This window comes from Crinia signifera, chromosome 5 (assembly GCF_055691185.1).
Source record: "Crinia signifera chromosome 5, ASM5569118v1, whole genome shotgun sequence".
Classification (NCBI taxonomy): Eukaryota; Metazoa; Chordata; class Amphibia; order Anura; family Myobatrachidae; genus Crinia; species Crinia signifera.
Window position 1 is genome coordinate 276,935,054 of NC_139221.1, and position 21,888 is coordinate 276,956,941.

Below are 21,888 nucleotides of genomic sequence, written 5' to 3' on the forward strand. Positions count from 1 at the left end.
ATGTTGGGAGGCTCTCTACCATTCCAGAATGTTAGACAAGTGTGCATTGAGGGGTTGGAAAATGGTTATTGGTGGCAGTATGGGGGGTGTGGCTGCAGTAGGTTAAAGTTTTGCCTAGGGTGCTGAGGAGCCTTACAACGGCCCTGGGTGCAGCTGCTATGGGGCCCATCTTTATTGTATAAGTAATATGTTTTGCATACATTTATTACCATCAGTTGCTAAATAGGGGGCCCTTACAAACATTTGCTATGGGGCCTGCGAACATCTAGTTACGCCCCTGAACACAGGGCTGAATTCACTGAATTATTGTGAAGCCTGTTTGTTGTCTGCTGAAACCTGCCATTGCTGTAACCTGATAATTGCATTGCTGTAACCTAAGAATTGCCAAACGGTTATCCTGGTATGCTGTCTACCTGCTACAAATAAAGAACAAGACTTCATTTCAATCCAGTCTATATGATCACAAGTAAGTATTTAAAAAAACCAGCTGAGCAAACTAGCCTGGCTGGCTAAAGCCTGGTCTCAACTGGATAAAAACTCTGCAGCACAAATTGTGGAAATAGTCATACTGGACCATGCTATGCGGGTGTTAGACTTTTGAGGAGTTGGCATTGGTGAGCGACACCTGCCCCTTGGGAAACTGAATAAAGCTAGTTTTGGATTTGTGCCAATACCAAAGCCCAGAATCCAGTTTCCGGTTGTCAAAGACAAAGGCCCCGCCTCCCACTGTGTGCTTTGAATGCGGTGAGCCTGGTTATGTATGGCAGGACTGCCCAAAACAGGGAGAGATGATGGATTGCAGCACAGGGAAAACAGCTCGGCTGATGGACAGCATGTCTGCTGGAAACATATCCCAAACAGAGTCCACCCTGTTCTGTATCATGGTATAGCTGAAAGTCCGGGAGGTTTGGGCCCTAGATGACATAGGCAGTGACCTCACCATTGTTTCTCCCAATGCAGTTCCTCTGGGAGTTGACCAGGTCCTGCCTTCTGTCAGGGTGTTGTGCATCCATGGAAATTTTGAGAAGTGCCCCGGGTGTTCTTACCCCTGACAGTCCAAGGCCAACTCTTAAAGGTTGTAGCTGCAGTGACCTCCAGACCACCTTAACTGCTAATCCTTGGCCTTGACTTCCCATTGCTGCAGGAAATGGTTACATGGCCTGACATAAACAAACAATTGGCAGCTGAGGCTTTTTAGGAGCCAAAGACCAGAGAATACCGAAGTTTGGCATCCAGGAAAGCTACTGCAGCTGCTAAACCATCCCAGGAAACAGAGACTGAGGCCCAATGGAACCTTGTTGGTGAGAAAGTATCATTACAGGAGTTTGGGTGAGACCAACGGGATGATGAAACTGAAAGTGGTTATTGGTAAGGTGGTCGATACTTTGCCACCAGAGGGTGTACCATACTTTGTGTTGAAAAATGATTTGTTCTAATGTGTTACCACTTTAGAGGGGAAAAGAGTAGATCAGTTATTAGTTCCCCGAAAACTCAAGCAGTTGGTATTCGGATCTGCATCTGTTGGGTGGCTATTTAGGGGAGGAGAAAACTCTCCAATGCAGACTTTAGGTTCTTTTAGCCAGGCATCTATGCAGCAGTCAAGAGGTATTGTCAGGAGTGCCCAGTATGTCAGAAAACACACTGGGCCTTGAGATAATTGGTATGGATCTGATAGGGCCAGTGGAAAAATCTGCTCTAGTGCATCAATACATATTTGTGGTAGTGGATTATGACACCAGACCATAGGAAGCTGTGCCACGTTTGTAATATAAAGTCTAGCACTATTGTTAAAGAGTTGCCAACACTGTATACCCATCTGGGAATACCGTAGGAAGTACTAAGTGTTTTTGAAAACTCTTACCCGCAAACAGATGGCCTGGTCGAACGGTTTAATCAGACCCTTAAACAGATGATAACAAGGGCGGTGTCCGTAGTTTATGTTCGCAGTTAGGGCGGGCTGTACTAAGGGGACAACGCGGTAAAAACCCTGTTTTGGGGGTTTTACTGCATTTTCAAATGTACTAATACCTGCCCATCCCGTCTTCGCCAGCAAGGGTATCGCCACCTTTGGGTGGCGGTACCCTATAGAAGCCTATTGGCTTCTATTGCCGCCCACCGTCCCCCGCTATAGATGCCTCACCCCCTCCCCTAGCTTACCTCACCGTCCCCCGCTATAGATGCCTCACCCCCTCCCCTAGCTTACCTTCCTCCAGGTCCTCCTGGACCCGGAAGGTAAACTTCTCCTCCCCCTAGCAACGCAGCCAGATGTCCTTCTGGCTGCAGGGGGGAGGAGGAGGCACCCAGGGATGTGACGGAGACCACATCCACACCACATCACAGTTATCACGGTGGGCCTCCATCACCGCACTGCAATGCTAGCTGCATATGTTAATTCATATGCGCAAGCTTCGCAGCAGCGGTGTATTTTAATACATCCCGCCCATAGAAAGGTACCGCAATCTTCTACAGGGTTTAGTCCCTTTTAACTCCTCTATGGGAGACATCCCGGAGGAATTCTGCATCTGTTAAAGGAAGGGCCAAGAACCTAACATCGTTCAGTTTGTGTCCCAATTGTATGGCCAACTAAGGCAGAATGTGCCACTCCTGAATGAACATGTGGAAAGGGCTGAGCAGCTTCAAAAACATATTTATGACTCCGCAGTCAACCGACTTTTAAAACGGGGGACAAGGTGCGAGTGCTTGTGCCCACTACTGAAAGGAAGATGAATGGTTAATGACGGGGCCGTTATGAATCTCCTGTTATATCGGATGTCACTCTCTGCTCCCCACGGTCACCAGAGCTGCTGCCATTACTGTAAGCCGCAGCATGCTATTTCCAAATAGACTTTTCCCCCAGATCCAAACATGGGTGCAACCATGTTTCTGTAAGTCACATGGCTTCCTACAACCAATTTGCTGTACTCTCCATTGCTCGGCCAATACCTGCTTCCCAGTAGGTATAAATTTCCTGAGAAAGGGCTTCCTGATTGTCAGTGCTATGGTTGTCTATCTTGTGATAGTTGTCTCTCTTCCAGGCTCTCAAGTTCAGTGTCCCATAAGCCCCTACACCTGACATATCCAGCAGTGCAGATCAGAACCAAGGCATGACATACAGCAGGAATGCTTGGCGATTAAGTTGGCAGTGGAGTACTTAAAATATTATTTGTTCGGAAGAGAGTTTGTGTTGGTCACAGACCATACAGAGCAAAAAAACAGGCAACAAAGATAGTCAAGGACCAACTACTGTATATCCTGGCCATCGCTTGTTTAAATTACTACCATCAGGCAGACGCTACAGGGCCATTCCCACCAGGTCCTTCGGGAGCCTAAATAGTTTCTTCGGTACTTATGTAATATCTGGGCTCCCGTTTTTTTTATGAGACCGCGTCCGCTCGCCACGCTTCGGGCACGGTGGCTCGCTGCGCTCGCCACACTATATAAAATCAACTCCATGCGTAGTTGGATAGTAGGGGTATGAAAAAAAGGGGTGCATTTAACATGGGAGCCCAGATAATACATAAGTACCGTTTCTTCCCTCAAGTGGTTCACCTGCTGACACGTGAACTCGTGAACATCTTACTGTCTAGCCACGCCATAACCCTCTGCACATAATTTAACGCCGTGTCCATATGGAATATCTTTCTGTATTACCAGTGGAGGCTCGTACCTTCATGGGGGAGGGAGGCTGTCACTGGCCACAGCCGCCGCAGGGGTACCGCGATGCAGGCACCTCCTCCCCCTGTCACCGCCACCTCTCCACCTGGTCCCTGGCGCCTGTGCTATGATGACCGGCGCCAGGACTGGCGTATGTGCAGTACAAACGTCTGTACTGCACGTGGCCAGCTTCTATGGGCTTCCAAGTGCCCCCCCGCCACAGCGGGACACTGCCGGTCGCGGGAGGGACGTGGGAACGCCCCCAAAAACCGGGACGTTCCCGCGTTTAGCGGGACAGTTTGGAGGTATGGCATGTGTAATAATTATTTAAAACTTGTTTTCATTCTGTGGCACTGGCAATGCAGTTTTTGTCACAGTTTTAGACATAATTGTACAGATAGCATTTGTCTGTATAGAAAACATAGGGAATAATTCAGACCTGATCGCAGGGCAAATTTGTTCTCAAAATGAGAAAATCATGTGCACTGCAGGTGGGGCAGATGTAACACGTGGAGAGAGTTAAAGTGGATAAAAAACCCTGAAAAACTCATGTCGACCATGTCCATGTTGACTTTAAGCTTGTGTCGACATTCTGTCAATGCCAACCTATGGTATGTCTACTAACCCTGATGGTACCACCAAGGTAATGACTTTTCTTTAGATGAATGTAATATCAGGGCACATTATTGTAGATGGGACATAAGAGGGAAGGCAGAGGCTGGCTACAGTCCCATGCAAGAAGCCAGGTGTCAGGCTATATATTACATGTACAGTCAGCAGCCGGGCACAGCAGGATATATGTCACGCTGCTGTACCCACAGCACTATGGGCGCTAGGTCCGGGTACGCCCTGTCTGGGGACTCTCCCTGGTGAGTGGGGGCACAGGCAGACACGGTGGCGCAGCTTAATGAATGATGACCCCCGCAGTCCCCATAGTGACAGCAGCCGGCGGCTCCTAATGTGTGTGCTGCAGAGAAGGGGCGGGGCACGTCTCACCTCTCAGCAATTGGTCAGCCCGCTCTATGCCGCCAGCCAGTCAGCGAGCGACGTCTTCAGCCTCCCAATGAGCGTAGGCGTGGGAGTGATTTGTTCCGCCCTCTCCCGGACAGGGCTCCCCCCAGTAGTGCTTGCAGTGCTGCTGTATGTACTGTGTGTACAGAGGGAGAAGCGGAGACTGGAACAGGGTTGCTGCCTCCTTCTCCTCCTCCCTCCTTCCCTGTATGACTGCTCATCATCTCCTCTCTGCCTTCTCCCCACACAGGCTCCGGGCACCACCATTGGAGGCATGCTGGAGAAACTGGAGCTAGAAGATGAAGGTAAGGAGACTCTTATGTGTGCAGCTGCTGTCTATGTGCCCAACCTGGGCTGCCGGTGCCAGTCATGTCTGGCTGTCTCTGGGGTGTGTGCTACAGGCAGGGAAGACGTGGGCCCTGCACTCTGTGCTGAGGGATGCACTGAGCTGTGACCCTGTTGATTTGTATATAGCATTATTACAGGGGCCTACATGCAGGCCAGGGTCCAGGTGTCTCTCCTATGGCTTATACCTGCAGTGTGCTGTCACCATATTGTACCTATATGCCATGCTGTGACTATCTTGTTGTTTAAAGTCTATATATGAAGCTGCCATCAATTTGCATTGGTTAGCAAAGCATGCTCAGCTGTGATGCACACAGGTGACTTCTAAATGCAAAATTGCAAATACTGTAATAGCATGAATAGTAATACACTGCTTACATGTTGCTTCTCATTCTGCAAGGACATTATTGTGAAATTGGTACCTGGGAAGTAAGCACCCCTTCTCCCTCTCCCCCTGTCCCTCAGGTGCCTTGCTGTGGGAATAATTTGTCTCTAAACAACATGATTGCTGTTTTCTGTTTGCTGTCTGTTCAGCAAATCCGTATTATTGTTTTATAATAAAAATAACATTTACGTATGTGAAGCTTCACAGTAAAGAAAGGAGGACATACATTAAACTCCCCCCCCCCCCCCCATCATATCAGTTGCTGGTAGGAGGGATTGCTCCAGTGTTAGAAGTTAGTGCACTCCATTAATCGCTGTGACAAATGCACGCAAGTCTGGGACTAGTCGGCTGTGATGCCATTGCCGGTGCTGGAGTATTGGGGGGAATTTTACTAAAGCTTCCAAAATTGAAAAGAAGCGATGTTGCACCTAACAACCAATCAGATTCTGTCTAATTTTTCTATTGCATCCTAGAAAATGGTAGACAGAGGTGTATTCAATGGGGGGGGGGGGGGGGGGGGGGGGGGGCTGACGGCGATCAGCGTCGATAGCTCACGACAGTATTAAACTCACCCCCCCCCCCCCGCAGTCGCCGTTTCCACGTCCCTTGTTCCCTGAGGCCAGGTAAAAATGGTGAGTGTGGCCATCAGAACTTTGATGCTCGCATCAAAATGAAGCGGGCTCGCTGCATATGCGGTGAACCTCGCCGTTTAGGGGAATCCTCGCTGTCCTCTGAACGTCCCTGGCAAGGCAGCTGGATGGCTTTTCCTCGCTAAAAAACCCATCCTTGCTGTACGAACCAACCTCGCCGCTGCTCGCATTGACTACCGCCCATAATAATCATAATCTCTAGTTTTTTTGGTTTCCCCCTTCGAGTCCACATACTGGCCCTTATTCTGGTTGGTGCGGTCGAGCCGCATATGCGGCTCCGACCGCACCAGACGAATCCCCGCCTACAAGACGGATCGGCACGGCCGTCCGTACACGGACGGCTGCCGATCCGCATGAAAATGGTGGAGGCGTACGCCTCCACCATGGTGGGAGCTGCCCCCTGCATTCGATGGTCGTCGACCATCGAAGGCAGGTCCGCACGCCGCGGCAGCTCCCGCAAGCTGAGACCACACGGACAATCGTCCGTGTGGTAGCTTGTATGGGGGCTGAAAGCTGACATCCGGCGACGTCAGCTTTCCGCCCCCATGAGTTGCGTCATGGCCTCATTACCATGCGTACGCCCCGCGTTTGCATGGGAACGCCCATGAAACGCGGGGCGTATACATAGGGAAATGAGGGCATGAAGCCCCTCACGCCCCTATACGCCCCCTTTGCGGCGTACTAACGCTATGTGCGGCGAATTCGCCTGCACATGCGCAGATTGACCTCTGCGCATGTGCAGACGGAAAACATCGGCGGTACGGCCGCACGCGGGCCGTACCGCACGAACCAGAATAAGGGCCACTGTGTTTTGCCCTGTGGGATTACTTAAGAGCTCCAACTAATGTAACATGGAAAATCAGTGGTAGACGTGTCACTGCTGTTTTGGTTGCCTCCTTTATCTTGTGTGCTATGTTGTGCCAGTGATGGCTATCTCTGTGCATATTACAACTCTATCATTCTGGACATTTAAGCAATATATTTCTTTCTTCACTCTTGGCGTAACTAAGCTCTTATTTTCTTGAATAATTTATTAATGGCAACAGTGGTTTCAATCAGTTTTGTAGATTTAACAAAGAACATTTGCCAGTAGTGGTAATAACAAGCTTCAACAGCTCATTCCTGGGCTGTAGAAATGGCCACTGTTCCGTAAGGCCAAGGTGCCACATAAAAATCTGTATGGTACCCTCTAATGCTCAACAGAAATAATGTATATATGTGTCTGAGCAATGGTCATTGTCATGGATATTCAATATTATTCATTAATCTGCAGTGTATATCCTGCTAATGCTCCTGGTTTAACCGAAAAGTGGATTGCTTGCCAAGATGAGCATCAACTGCGGGTGTGAGTAATTCAGCATATTCTAGGCTAGGTATAGAGCAGATGTTCCCAAGCTCCTTTATTACGCATGCTTGAGTCCATATGGTTAAATCATGCTCAAACATGGCTATCCTTATAACCTGGACTGTAATAGAATAGTTTGGGAAACTCTGTTCATGCTTGTTCATGTGTGATTAGAAACTTGTCTATCTCACAATTGACTGTGTTTCAAGCTTAATTATAATTCGGCAGTGCTTTAGACATGACCAAAGAGCGTGCGTGTGTGTATGTGTAGAAGTTGCTCATATTACCAATCAGTCTACCCACTAATACCCCTTTTACACCAAAATCCCTGGTCGGACCCTGGTCTTTGAACACAGGAGTTTCCAGGGTTGGACCCAGCTTCATACCCCATTTACACAGCACTGTGACCCAGGTCTGTGCCGTTTACACTGAACCTGGGTCAGCACTGCTTTTCCCTATGGATGACATTAAAAATGTCCATTTTAGGACTGATAAACTGCCATCCAACCTTCCATCAATGATTTAAAATAAAAATTAAAAGACATGACAAGTTAGCATTGAAAAATGTTAATTTTGTTTATTTTGTAAAATATTTTTCAAAAAGTTTTATTCAGTGCTCAAGCCTACATAGCGGTATAAAAGTGCTGCATCTCCCAAGTGCTCCCCCAGCCCCTTCCCCTGCAGCAGCAGACCGAATCTCCCATGTGCTCCCCCCAGTCCCTCCCCCACCCAAAAAAATAATAATAATATAAATGATACTGCATCCAATTATGATTTCTGTGTGCACTGCCCGTATCCTTCCTGGCTGCTGTCTTTTGCCACTGCAGTGCACTGTGGAAAGGCGTCCAGCACTTCTGGTATCCTTTCAGCACTACCCTGATGTCCCAACCTGGGTTGGGAGCATTTACACCGCCCACGACCAAGGTACAACCAGTGTTCAACCCTGGTCAGGACCTGGGTAGGAGACCAGTGTTACTGGACCTGGGTTGACCCCTTTTACACCAACATTGACCTGGGTCCAACATGGGTTATTCCTTGGTGTAAAAGGGGTATTAATACTTCCTCTGAGCAGGTAGGTTGCTATGCAACTTCTTCACTGATCCACTTCTCCACTGTTTTCAGTGCTTGATCAACCCTATAGTTTTTTTTTTTTTTTTATTAACTCAAGATAATTTTATGTATTCAAACAATTGTGCCCTCTTCATTGGGGGAGGGGGATCTCTGCACGCGCATGTCTTCTTCTTCCACTGTTCCGTGCCATAAGCCAATGTATTGTTACATTGGTGTTCTAAAGAGATTAGGTCATCGCAGTTTTTGGAATGGTACTCTTCCTTTTTTTGTTTTATCTATATATTAATTGCAGAAGGATGATTATTATGAGTGACCGATTTATATAATGCCGTTGGAGTTGTAATTGGTTACTTTGTTTCAGAGTTACTTGCCAAAACATCTGCTCGCCATTTGCAATGCATCACCATTGTGCTCTGGAATATGTGACAGTTGGTGTACACTGTCAATGTTAACCTCATTCGTGACCTGAAACATGAGATCTGTTGAGTTTTTTTTGGAAACTGTTAGTTATTTTCAGCCACCAACTAAGCAGGGTTTTTTAGAAATTCGACTACTCAAGGGGTGAAATGTTCCACCCAACAAACCTTTTCCTGGTTGAGCTGGTCACTATTAGTAAATTAGTTATTTACTAATACGCTATAGAAACCACTTCATGTGCTGTAACAATAATATTTTGATTCCTTCTGTGCTTGCAATAGTTGCATTAGACCAGTACAAAGGGAAAGTAAACCATAAAAACAAAATTTCTCATGTGTGTAAGTTAGTCACAGTGGGTTTACATGGTGGATCTATGCCCTTATTCTGATCTGATTGCAATACAAATTTGTTCTCAAAATGGGCAAAACTATGTGCACTGCAGGTGGGGCAGATGTACCATGTGCAGAGACAGTTAAATTTGGGTGGGCTGTTTTGAAACTGAAATCTAAATTGCAGTGTAAAAATAATGTAGCCAGTATTTACCCTGCACAGATAACAACAAAATAACTCATACAAATGTAACTCAGATCTGAATAAGGGCCATAGTCTGCAGCACAAACCTATTTTCTACTTTTGACATAAATCTTGTTTTGAATGCATTCTCTTTACTCTATCTGCTGTCATATCTCTAAATTGCATTCTGCTTCTTGATGTCAGGCAAAGGAGCATAGTGGGAGGGTGTTATTCCCAGGTGGTTGTGGTTCCCTCCTCGCTGCTGTGCAGAATTGTCTTTCCTATTATGCTGTGTTCACACTGCGAGTGTGAACAGCATTGCTTTTACCCGGCATTTTAATGTGGGGGACATGATTTACCAATTGGGGGTTTCTATTGGTTTGTATCCCGAAACAGCATACATTTTGTCCAGTTAAGGGTATTTCTAGGGACCCTAGGTCAGCAGTCTGTGTTTAAAAATATGAATGAACAAGAACTGTTATGGCCCCTACATGTGGGGCGATTTTATCCCATTTTTCTAAGCAATCTGACTAGATCACTTAGAAAATGACCCTATATCGCTCCGTGTGTAGGGGCGATAGCGATGTGCTGCACCGGGCATCACTATCGCTAGGCGATTAAAGATCCAGCATGTAGGATAAATCTAGTTGGAAAGTCAGTCAGGGCCACTATTCTCACCGGATCTGACTGATCACTCAGCACACAGCGCTGACACTATGCAGTGCTGTGGGATGCGGTCATTTGGTCTACAGCATGATGGTCGACAGGTCATTAGGTCGACATGGTTCTAGGTCGACAGGTCATTAGTTTGACAGTGTCTAGGTCGACCGGTCATTAGTTCGACATGGTTTTTTTTTTGAGCCGACACGTGTGTGGTGGTAGAATAAAATAGTGTGCCGGGCGCAGCGAGCGGTTGCGGTGCACTTTAAACGGTGTCCATGTCGACTGTGTTGACATTCAGGTAAAAAAACTGTGAAAACCCCCATGTCGACCTTTTGACTGTCGACCTAGACAACTAACGACCTGTCGAACTAATGACCTTTCGACCTATAACCATGTCCACATTTTCCCATGCCGACCTAATGGTGTCAACCATCCTGCTGTAGACCAAATGATCCCAACCCAGTGCTGTGTGATCTACATTGCTCAGATCGCTCAGCACAGTTGCCCCGTGTGTAGGCCCCATTTACTTTCTGGTTTTGATTATATGTTAACAGATAAAAGATCTCCCGTGCATCTGGAATGGTGCACTTTCCTTACACACATTTTATGACAATTACTCTCTATAATGGTTTAAATACCAGCATGTTTTTAGGCCAGGGGGTTTCCTGAAGCCATGGGCACATTCAGACATTCATTGCAACTAGAATTAAAAATGGATACTACAGTATGAAGACCCTAGACAGGGCTAGATGCTGCCTGCATAGCACTGTGCTGTCTCAAGTTCAGTGGGTGCAGATATTCAGGTATTCCTCCGTGTTTGGTATTGGTGAGAGCAGAAGGAAAGGCAATCTGTAATGCCTAGAGCCAATTGACGGTCCTGAAAATTCCCATAGTCTGAACTTCATCCTGGGTTGAATGGTTTTCCAATTACCTAAATCCTGGCTTTATGCGCGTTCACATGCAAATAACCCAGGACTTTAGAGGCAGTGCAGAAGAGGTATGGTTCTTTAATGATTATTAAACCATAATACACAGCTCCCTCCATTGTATAGAACCGGCTCTGGGTGGTGAGTTCACTTTCCATCAAAACCTTGGCCTAAGCTGCCGGCAGGTCTCACCCTACTGTATTATCTAGCAGGCCAGCTCCAGTTGTTGGCAGTGTTGCCAGTGACATGAACCTCCCCTCCTAGAATCTCCTAGGCAGCAGTATTGGCGAAAGATGCAGTGTACTGTGCACTGGAGTTGTGTGTGTGTGTGTGTGTGTGTGTGTGTGTGTGTGTGTGTGTGTGTGTCTTTTTTAAACCAGCTGAAGGATCAGAATCTCCAATCTCAAGTTTGTTTACCCTGAGCATAAAGACTGATTGGCATCACCTCAATCTACAGTGTGCAACAATAATATTGTAGGAAGTCGCTGAATAGTGGTTATAGAGGAGCACAATATAGAAATCCTAGAATCAATCTCTATTATCCACTTAAATACACTCCTTAAAAGAAAATACCAATTCCCTTTATCTTGTAATATTAGGGTGAAGTTCTGTTTTATCATTTATATTGTCAGGAACTTCCTTTACGTAGCTACAAGTGTGCTTAGAGTTTCCCAGTATGCATTCATTTACTTCAATTTCCCATAGCGATACAACAAAGGGTGGTGTGGGAACCACTAGGTACTGGCCGCTCGCTCCCTAGGAGACTGCCTAGGAGTTTGTTATCCGTGTCTGACCATAGTCATGCGAGCTATGGCAGTACCTCTACTAAAGCAGGTGATGATCTGAGAACTCCGCATTTAAGACTGTTCTGTTTCATCTATGGCACACAATCTGTTTTCATACACGATCATTGTACATGGATTGTTTATTTTGCACAAAGATCAATGGTCTCCTAAGTGTTGGATAATAAACATCAATTTCTGTGTCCAAACATTTCCTAATAGCAGCTGGCCCAACGCCAAACATGCTGTGAATGACTGTTGCTGAACTAATCTCTATCCCATTTGTGTCATCACAGATAAATTGTTGCGTTAATGGCCACTGTGCCCCCTCCTGCAGGAATACCTCCACTCCACACCTTTTGTGTGATACAAACAGATCCTTGGATAAAAAAAAATAGGTACTCTTTACCTAGCACGGCGCCCACGATTTTGATCGTGGGCATCGCAGGTAAAAAAATTGCGGGCATTGAATGCACAAAAAATCGGGTGCGACGCGATGCCCGCGATTTCCTATAGGGAACAATGTTAAATGTCTCATTGACCCGATTTTCATGTTCAATGCCTCATTTGACCCGATTTTTCCATAGGAAACCATGTTAAATGGCCCACAGAGGCCAAATAGCCACCCTGAAGTGTGAAATGGCCCCCACAATTGTTAACGCCACCCCACGATCAACGTCAACCCGAAGCGTGGCGAGCGCAGCGGTACGCGTCCTACGACCTTTTCATACCCCCACTATCCACGTCGGCGTGGAGTTGAGAATAGAATAGTGTGGCGAGCCACCGAGCCCGAAGCGTGGCGAGCGGACGCGGATACCTTCACAGGTATCCGCGTCCCCTCGCGGGGCTCGGTGGCTCGCTGCGCTCGCCACACTATTCTATTCTCAACTCCACGCTGACGTGTATAGTGGGGGTATGAAAAGGTCGTAGGACGCGTACCGCCGCCCCTCGCGGGCTCGCTGCGCTCGCCACGCTTCGGGTTCACGTTGATCGTGGGGTGGCGTTAACAATTGTGGGGGCCATTTCACAATTCAGGGTGCCTATTTGGCCTCTGTGGGCCATTTAACATTGTTTCCTCTGGAAAAATCGGGTCAATTGAGGCATTGAACAGGAAAATCGGGTCAATTGAGACATTTAACATTGTTCCCTATGGGAAATCGCGGGCATCGCGTCGGTCGCGTCGCACCCGATTTTTTTAGTGCATTCAATGGCCGCGATGGGCGCCGTGATAAGTAAAGAGTACCAAAAAATATATATAATATATATATATATATATATATATATATATATATATATATATATATATATATATATATATATATATATATATATATATATATATATATAATTTTTTAAACATTTGTGTGCATCTCCCATTGCCAGGTGTTTGGCGATGCCCCTGCACAGGTTCTCCTTAGTACCCAACATACTTAACTTGGGTTTGCACAGGAACCCCCTAGGCTCTAGTCTCATATCTCGCCCCAGTACTGAACTCTTGGAAGTTTGGGCGATGCAGGGCATAGGCCAGGCCTGGGCAACCTATGGCTCTACAGCTGTTGTGAAACTTCACATCCCAGCATACATTGCAACAGTTTTGGTATTCTCCAATAGCAAAACTGAGGCAAGGTATGATGGGAATATTGTGTTTTACAACAGCCAGGTTGGCCAGGCCTGTGTACTTATTTCATGCTTGTCCATGCGTTCCTCTTGGCCCACAGTTCAGTTGAGGCTGTTGGTGCAACTGTGTGGTATGTAGGGCTAGAGGGGTGTGTGTGTGTGTGTGTGTGTGTGTGTGTATGTGTATATATATATATATATATAATCGAGTATCCCGTATCCGTTATCCGAATTATTCCGAAATACGGACATTCCAGAAAGTGAAAAAATTTTTTTTTTTTTTGCTAAAAACTCACTGGGGACATTTGTAACAGCATCACTGGGGACATGATATGTAACTGGCACTATATATGTGCAAGACAATGATTGCTTGGCATTCAAATTCAGTGCTGAGATAGTACACACATTTTGTTTCACGTTTTGAAACCTTGTTTTTTGAACAAATAAAATATATTTGTGTGTATTTTATGTGGTAATAAAATATATATGTGTGTATATTATGTGTTTATACAGCATAAATGCAAGATACTTCAAAATACATCATTGACATATTAAAATATTCCGAAATACGGAATAATCCGTTATCCAAAATTCTCCTGGTCCCGAGCATTTTGGATACGGGATACTCAACCTGTGTGTATATATATATATATATATATATATATAGAGAAGAGATAATCCGGCACTCCACTAAAGAAGTAAAAAGGCAGCTTGCTCCGGTGCCTTCCCAGAACCACGCAGGTCCAACACAGGTAAATCAGGCAACAGGCGTCACTCGGAGTCTTGAAGTAAATAAAGTGCACTTTATTTACTTCAAGACTCCGAGTGACGCCTGTTGCCTGATTTACATATATATATATATATATATATATATATATATATATATATATATATATATATATATATATATATATATATATATATATATATATATATATATATATATATATATATATATATATATATATATATAACAAAGGGTGACTCAAGTCGCGCCACTCGGAAGGCCGCTACTCTAAAGAGACTCCCCTGTTAGTGGGAGACAAAGGGTATGGATAGTAGAAAGAGTAGAGAGCGCCAGAGGTTTCCACCACCTTAAGTGCAGTGCATGAATCAGATATACAAATGATCACAACATGTTTTTAAAAATTGACATATTTTATTAAAACGTTTATAAGAAAACGTGTGGTGTCTCAGTTCTTTTGAAGACGGTAACAACCCAACGCGTTTCGTCTTTAGAAAGACTTCATCAGGGGTTTTTAAAATAGACACAAAGAATACATGGAGATGCCTCAAATATTTTCGAAATGTATGATGAAACTCAGTGATAAGAGCGAGCTCGCAATCTTAAATAGAAGTTAGACCCGAATGAGAGATTTTAATGGTCCATGTGTGATGAGACTATTGTTGGTCTCATACTCGACGTGGAGAATCTTCACAGGATAATCAGAACAGCATCTGCCGTATAATGTAGGTGAAATGTCTGAATAGGACTGGACTGAATCAAACAGGACTGGATGGACGTTCTAAGGGGTCAAACGACCATAATCTCTTCCAGACGTTTATCTGGGGTAGACCAGATGGTGTAGGTGGAACTAAGTCCACATAGACAGACGTGGCTGTAAATACTTGTAATGTGGCTTAATGCTACAGAGGTTCTTCCAGATGTTATCTAGGGTAAACAGGGTGGTGAAGTGGAACTACTTCCGTACAAACAGACGTTGCTGTGAAAGACACTTGTACGGTGGCTTTATGCGACCGTGGTTCTGCACAAATGTAGCAAAGAGGGCATCAGCAACGTTCAATAACTATATATATATTTCTCCATCCTCTGTTTCCAGGCATATTGTTAGTACAACATGCAGTCTGCAGAAGTGCACGCTGATGACGAATGGCAGGTCATATGTATGGAATGTATGTGCGCACACATGGCTGAATGCGTGTGCAGTGCATTCACATGTGTGTGGCCGATTTCAGCATGCTCTGACCCGTACGGTAGCTATGGTGTGCTTCCGCTGTATCAGAAGGGAGGAATGTAACATCATTGTTTGCTGAGTGGGAGCCTGTCCTCACATGAATGGTAACTGGTACTCTCGTATGTGTGTCTGAGCAGTGATCCTGCAGAGGCTAGGGAACCCTTAGCTGGTAGGGGAAGCACAATCTGACTGTTGGTGACCTTTCCCATGGCTGGCCCTACCTTCCCACTTCATCAGGGCCTGACTAACCAATAGGCTGATTAGGCTGGCGCCTAATTTATTCCATGCTTGTTGGCTATCACCCATCCCGATGTGCTGTGGGGGGGGAAAGTTCTTAAGCTGACTGCCAGATGGCTGTGCCAATGTAACTTACTGAGGGAACCATTACTTTATGTATGGATATAGATCATTGGATAGACATCAACTAGGTCGACATGGGTTAGGTCGACAGGGTCATTAGGTCGACATGGGGTTTTTCACATCTTTGTCCTGAATAGTGACACAGTCGACGTGGACACTAAAATGTAGCACTGCGTCCCCTCGCACAGCACGCTGCACACGCCCTGCTTTGGGCACAGTGCCTCACTACACTCTTTTATTCTCCCACCAAGCCCTAGTGGATGGTAGGGCACGAAATACCGCCTGTCGGCACATGTTGGTTCCAAAAAAACTGCGAAAAACCCCATGTCGACCTTCTGACTGTCGACCTTCCCCATGCCGGGCTTATGCTTGTAGACCTAGTGACCATATCCCTTACGTACATTGTACTACAGCACCAGCTGGGCAGCCTAAAGCCAAAGTCTCCTTCACACAAGCATCAGATCCTACATACCAGCTGACCTTTGTTACATGCACATATACAGTATGCATGGCCAGTCCCTGAGCAGAGGCGTAGCTATGCTGAGGCAGCCCCCGCCATGGCTTGGAGGAGCCAGCGCCTGCTGGGCGCACTGAGAACTGAAGAGCAGTCACTCTGCACACAGAGCTGGAGCTGGCTGCTCAGCACAAGCGTCTCGGCTCTCCCTGCTGCTCCTGTCAAACAGCTGACAGGCAGCAGTAAACTACAGAGGTGGAGAAGAAAGTACTGCAGCCCGATCCCCCTGGCCGGTCTTCTCTCTCCTCAGGTAAACACACACAGGCTGAGCTCCCCACTGCTGCAGCGTAACCTGCTTCTCACAGGCAGATGTCTGCCTGTGAGGAAGAAACTCGAGGCTGTTATTACCAGTTCCCACGGCCCCCTCTCTGACAGGTTGTAAACCCTCCCTCCCCCACTATGGAGTCTCAGGGTACCCAGTTAATGCACTAAAACCTCCAGTCCCAGCAGCTCAGAAGCTTCCTCTGACTCTCTGCATTTCCTCCTGTACGTGTTGCTCCGCCCCCTAATCTCCTGCTACAGCTTCTCAGAACTTCTGCTGTCCTTCCCTGCTTACAGTAAGTCTAGAATCCTATCACCAACTGTGCCACTGCCTCTACCTACCCCATGTGTGTCCCTGCCCACCCCATGTGTGCCCCTGCCCACCCCATGTGTGCCCCTGCCCACCCCATGTGTGCCCCTGCCCACCCCATGTGTGTCCATCCCACCCCATGTGTGCCCCTGCCCACCCCATGTGTGTCCCTGCCCACCCCATGTGTGTCCCTGTCCATCATATGTGTGCCCTTGCTCCTGACCACACCATGTGTGCTCCTACCCACCCCATGTGTGCACCTACCCACCCCATGTGTGCCCCTGTCCATCATATGTATGCCCTTGCTCCTGCCCACCCCATGTGTGCCCCTACCCACCCCATGTGTGCCCCTGTCCACCATATGTGTGCCCTTGCTCCTGCCCACCCCATGTGTGTCCCTGCCCACCCCATGTGTTCTCCTACTCACCCCATGTGTGCACCTACGCACCCCATGTGTGCCCCTGACCATCATATGTGTGCCCTTGCTCCTGCCCACCCCATGTGTGCCCCTACCCACCCCATGTGGGCCCCTGTCCACCCCATGTGTGTCCCTGTCCATCATATGTGTGCCCTTGCTCCTGTCCACCCCATGTGAGCCCCTGCCCACCCCTTGTGTGCCCCTGTCCATCATATGTGTGCCCTTGCTCCTGCCCACCCCATGTGTGTCCATCCCACCCTACGTGTGCCCCTGCCCACCATATGTGTGTCCCTGTCCATCATATGTGTGCCCTTGCTCCTGCCCACCCCATGTGTGCCCCTACCCAACCCATGTGTGTCCCTGTCCATCATATGTGTGCCCTTGCTCCTGCCCACCCCATGTGTGCCCCTGCCCACCCCATGTGTGCCCCTACCCAACCCATGTGTGTCCCTGTCCATCATATGTGTGCCCTTGCTCCTGCCCACCCCATGTGTGCCCTTTCCACCCCATGTGTGACCCTTTGCCATCTCTACTACCTCTGACCCCCCCCCCCATGTGTTCCTCTGTTGCTTTTCCCATCTGTACCTCTGCAGCTCTGCTATGTCCTTATGTGTACCCATGCCTCCCCTCCATGACTGTTTGCTGCAAGACCAACACAAGACCATGTACAGTGCCACACATTTGAAGAATGCAGGTAAGCACAATTTTTTTAGTAGTAAAGCACTGGGGAGGGTCTGTGTGGATGTGGGGAGGGTTCTGCTCCTTCTCCCCATGGTGACTTACTGCCTGACATCTATTGAGTGTTACCTTATGTATAGCGTACAGTGTAAGGTGCATTACAGTGTGTGGTGTGTAGTGTAAGTGGCGTACATTGTAAGTGGCATTATGTGTGTGGCGTACATTGTAAGTGGCTTTATGGTGTGTGGCGTACAGTGTAAGTGGCATTATGTGTGTGGCGTACATTGTAAGTGGCATTATGGTGTGTAGAGTACAGTGTAAGTGGCATTATGGTGTGTGGCGTACAGTGTAAGTGGCATTGTGTGTGGTGTACAATGTAAGTGGCATTATGTGTGTGGTGTACAGTGTGTGGCATTATGTGTGTGGCGTACAGTGTAAGTGGCATTACGGTGTGTGGCGTACAGTGTAAGTGGCATTACGGTGTGTGGTGTACAGTGTAAGTGGCATTGTGTGTGGTGTACAATGTAAGTGGCATTATGGTGTGTGGCGTACAGTGTATGTGGCATTATGGTGTGTGGCATACAGTGTAAGTGGCATTATGTGTGTGGTATACAGTTTAAGTGGCATTATGTGTGTGGCGTTCAGTGTAAGTGGCATTATGGTGTGTGGCGTACAGTTTAAATTGTATTATGGTATGTAGTATATAGTGTAAGTGGCATTATGTGTGTGGCGTACAGTGTAAGTAGCATTACAGTTTGTGGCGTACAGTGTAATCGGCAATACAGTGTGTGGCGTACAGTGTAAGTGGCATTATGTGTGTGGTGTACAGTGTAAGTGGCATTATGTGTGTGGCATTACAGTGTAAGTGGCATTACAGTGTGTGGCATACAGTGTAAGTGGCATTATGTGTGTGGAGTATAGTGTAAGTGGCATTACAGTGTGTGGAGTACAGTGTAAGTGGCATTACAGTGTGTGGCGTACAGTGTAAGTGGCATTACAGTGTGTGGCATACAGTGTAAGTGGCATTATGTGTGTGGAGTATAGTGTAACTGGCACTACGGTGTGTGGCATACAGTGTACGTGAAATGATTGTGTAAGCAGCATTATGGGGGGGGGGGGGGGGGGGGCGCCAGATACTATTTTGGCAGGGGGGAGCAAAATTTATAGTTACGCCACTGTCCCTGAGTCTCCATACATGTGTGTTTAGCAGCCATGGGTGCCTGGAACCTGTAATGGGGCCCTGTTAGTATGGGATGTTAGTTGGTAATTTATTGAAGTCCATCAGAGTCCATGCCTTTCGCCAAATCTTAGATTGCTGAGCTAGTTCTTGCTAGATGGGCATCCGCTGTGAATGAAATGTCTGACTTTAGCATTGTTCCCAGTTATACACTATTTTTGCTAATGTAGCCTTCTGGTTACTTTTACAATAATGTGCAGGTTGTCAGTTGCTTGTGTCTGGTTATTATTAATTACTGTAATGGGCTTCTTTTATTTTTACTTCTTATACCATCCTAGTGCTGCACATTCCTGCTCTATATTGTAAAACTCCTGGAGAACGCTATGTACCTTGTTAATAAGTAAATAGGGTTTCTCCTTGGTATCACTGAAGAATGTCCAGGTGTCTTGGAGCACTGTCCCTTCTGGTGATCTCTGGATTGATACAGAAGTCCCTGTATGTGACGTGACGGATGGATTGTATACTCCTCTCCTTACACTTCCCATATAAACAGAATTAATGGCTAGAATAAGTTATTTAATCCTTTTGGCTGGAGGGACGTGCAGCTGCCGAGCTGATCTATCCATGAATAAACTAGCACCAGCAGGAATATGAGATGTTGTGGAGGAGTAATTATATTGGCATTGCATTTACATTATTCTCGCTAATAGATTCTTAGATACAAATCATTTTGTTGTTGCTGTAAGTGCTTAAGCAGTGTTTGTAAGTGCTTTTGTTTTTGCTATTTTCCCCGTTAGGCAGTAAAATGATTAAATGTGTTTATATTAGATAGTCCATCCATTGTTTGCCTGTATTTTATGGTATTCAATATACTGTAAAACACTTATATTCGCATATAAAGCTATTAACCACACTGCACCAGTATATATCTCTATACTTATCACAAAATTTCTCCCATCTCGACCACTACGCTCTGAGGAAGATCTGCGTCTCTCTTCTGCGGGTGCCGGACACGGTCCCGACAAGCGGGATCCCGACGTCAGGATCCCGACTGTCAAAACACCGACAGACGGGTGCCCGACGGCCACCAGCTATTTTCCCTCGTGGGGGTCCACGACCCCAATAGAGGGAGAATAGAATAGGTGGTGAGCATAGCGAGCCCCCATGCCCTCAGCGTTGCAAGCGCAGCGAGCCCGCAAGGGGCTTTGTTGCGCTCGTCATGTTGTCTGAGTCCGGGCAGTCGGGATCCCGACTGTCGGAACCCTATACCACACCCCTTTTCTGCACGGATCACTAGCTCCCTTTCAATATTACAGGACTTTCATCGGGCTGCACCCACCCCATGGAATGCTCTTCCAGGCACAATAAGACACTCCACTAGCCTCCAAACTTTCAAGCGTTCCCTGAAAATTTACCTCTTCAGGCAAGCCTATCATATTTAAGTACCATACGCATAACTCTCTGAGCTATTATATAGCTTTTCTTCTGGACTTGTAACTTCGTAGGACTGCTATGCTATTACTGGTGCCTGTCCTTGTGTTTCCCTCCTATGTCCCTATAGATTGTAAGCTTGCAGCAGGGCCCTCCTTCCTCCAAGTCTGTCTGTTAACAGACAGACAGACTTGGAGGAAGGAGGGCCCTGCTGCAAGTTTGTTTTATCTCTGTATACAATTGTAAAGCGCAACGGAATCTGCTGCGCTATATAAGAAACTTAATAAATAAATAAATTGTTTTGCAGAAGGTTTGCGAACACGGGGAATGATTCGGGTTGGCTTCCAAAGCACATTTGGTTTGCTCATGGACAAAACCATGTGCACTGCAGGTGGTGCAAATGTAACTTATGTAGGGTACACACCAGAACGAGCATGATTGTGCGATGATTTCCTTGAAATCATACAATGGTCGCACAATCTGCTCACCATCTGTACCCAATCCAGTGTAGATAACGAATCTTTAGTGCAGCAGGTAAAATCTCCAAAGTGACCAAATGGCTGGCGGGTACACACATCGAATCGGAATCACATTGAAAACATGCCCAATTCTGTTCTTTTTACATACAATCGGTCAAAATCGGGGGATGTGAGCCCAAATCGTTGTGGGGTGTACCCAGCATTACAGAGAGTTATACCCCTTTTACACCGCTGAAAAATCTGGGTCAGTGGCGGGTCAGACCCGGATCTTCGGCGGTGTAAATGGGGTCATGCCGTGTCCATTTACACGGGTCCTCTACCCAGGTCCTGACCTGAGTAGAACACAGTTAGGACCCATGTAGAGGCCGGTGTAAATGGTCTCGCTGCGGGTTGAGGCACCCGCAGCGGGTCCCTGCACGGCGTGCAGCACTGGAGAAGCTGTCCCCAGCTGCTGCGGGAGGAGAGGGGTGTCTGCGGCTGCTGAGGGGGGCGAGCTGTCAGGCTGCTGAGGGGGAAGACGGAGGGGATGCTTGCCACGGCTGCTGCTGTAACTTCCCCCTGCAGCCGTGGGTTGGGACGTGGGGGCAGCGGGGTCCGGCAGTGCAGGTGGGCAGGGGGTCCATCCAGTGTATGGTTAGTCGCCGGTGGGGTCCCTCAAGGGTATGGGAAGTAACCGGAGAGGGTCCCTGAATTGCTGTGTAAATGGGGTATGAAGCAGGGTCTGACCCTGAAAACAACTGTGTTCAAAGACCAGAGTCCGACCAGGGTTTTCGGTGTAAAAGGGGTATTAGGTTTGGGTTAGTTATTTTTGTCTATGCAGGGTAAATACTGGCTGCTTTATTTTTGCACTGCAATATAAATCTCATTATGTTACATCAGCCCCACCTGCAGTGCACATGGTCCAT

At 47.0% G+C, this 21,888-nt stretch overlaps 1 protein-coding gene across 3 annotated transcripts in view; it reads left to right on the plus strand.

Annotated features, from left to right (window-relative positions):
• PRKAG2 (protein kinase AMP-activated non-catalytic subunit gamma 2) overlaps window positions 1-21,888 on the plus strand; it is a 362,251-nt gene that overhangs the window by 283,083 nt on the left and 57,280 nt on the right. For all 3 annotated transcript variants that reach the window (XM_083189060.1, XM_083189062.1, XM_083189063.1), the window contains one exon: window positions 4,916-4,970. In XM_083189060.1, coding sequence (XP_083045186.1) covers window positions 4,916-4,970 — 55 coding nt within the window. The remainder of the gene's footprint in view (window positions 1-4,915; window positions 4,971-21,888) is intronic.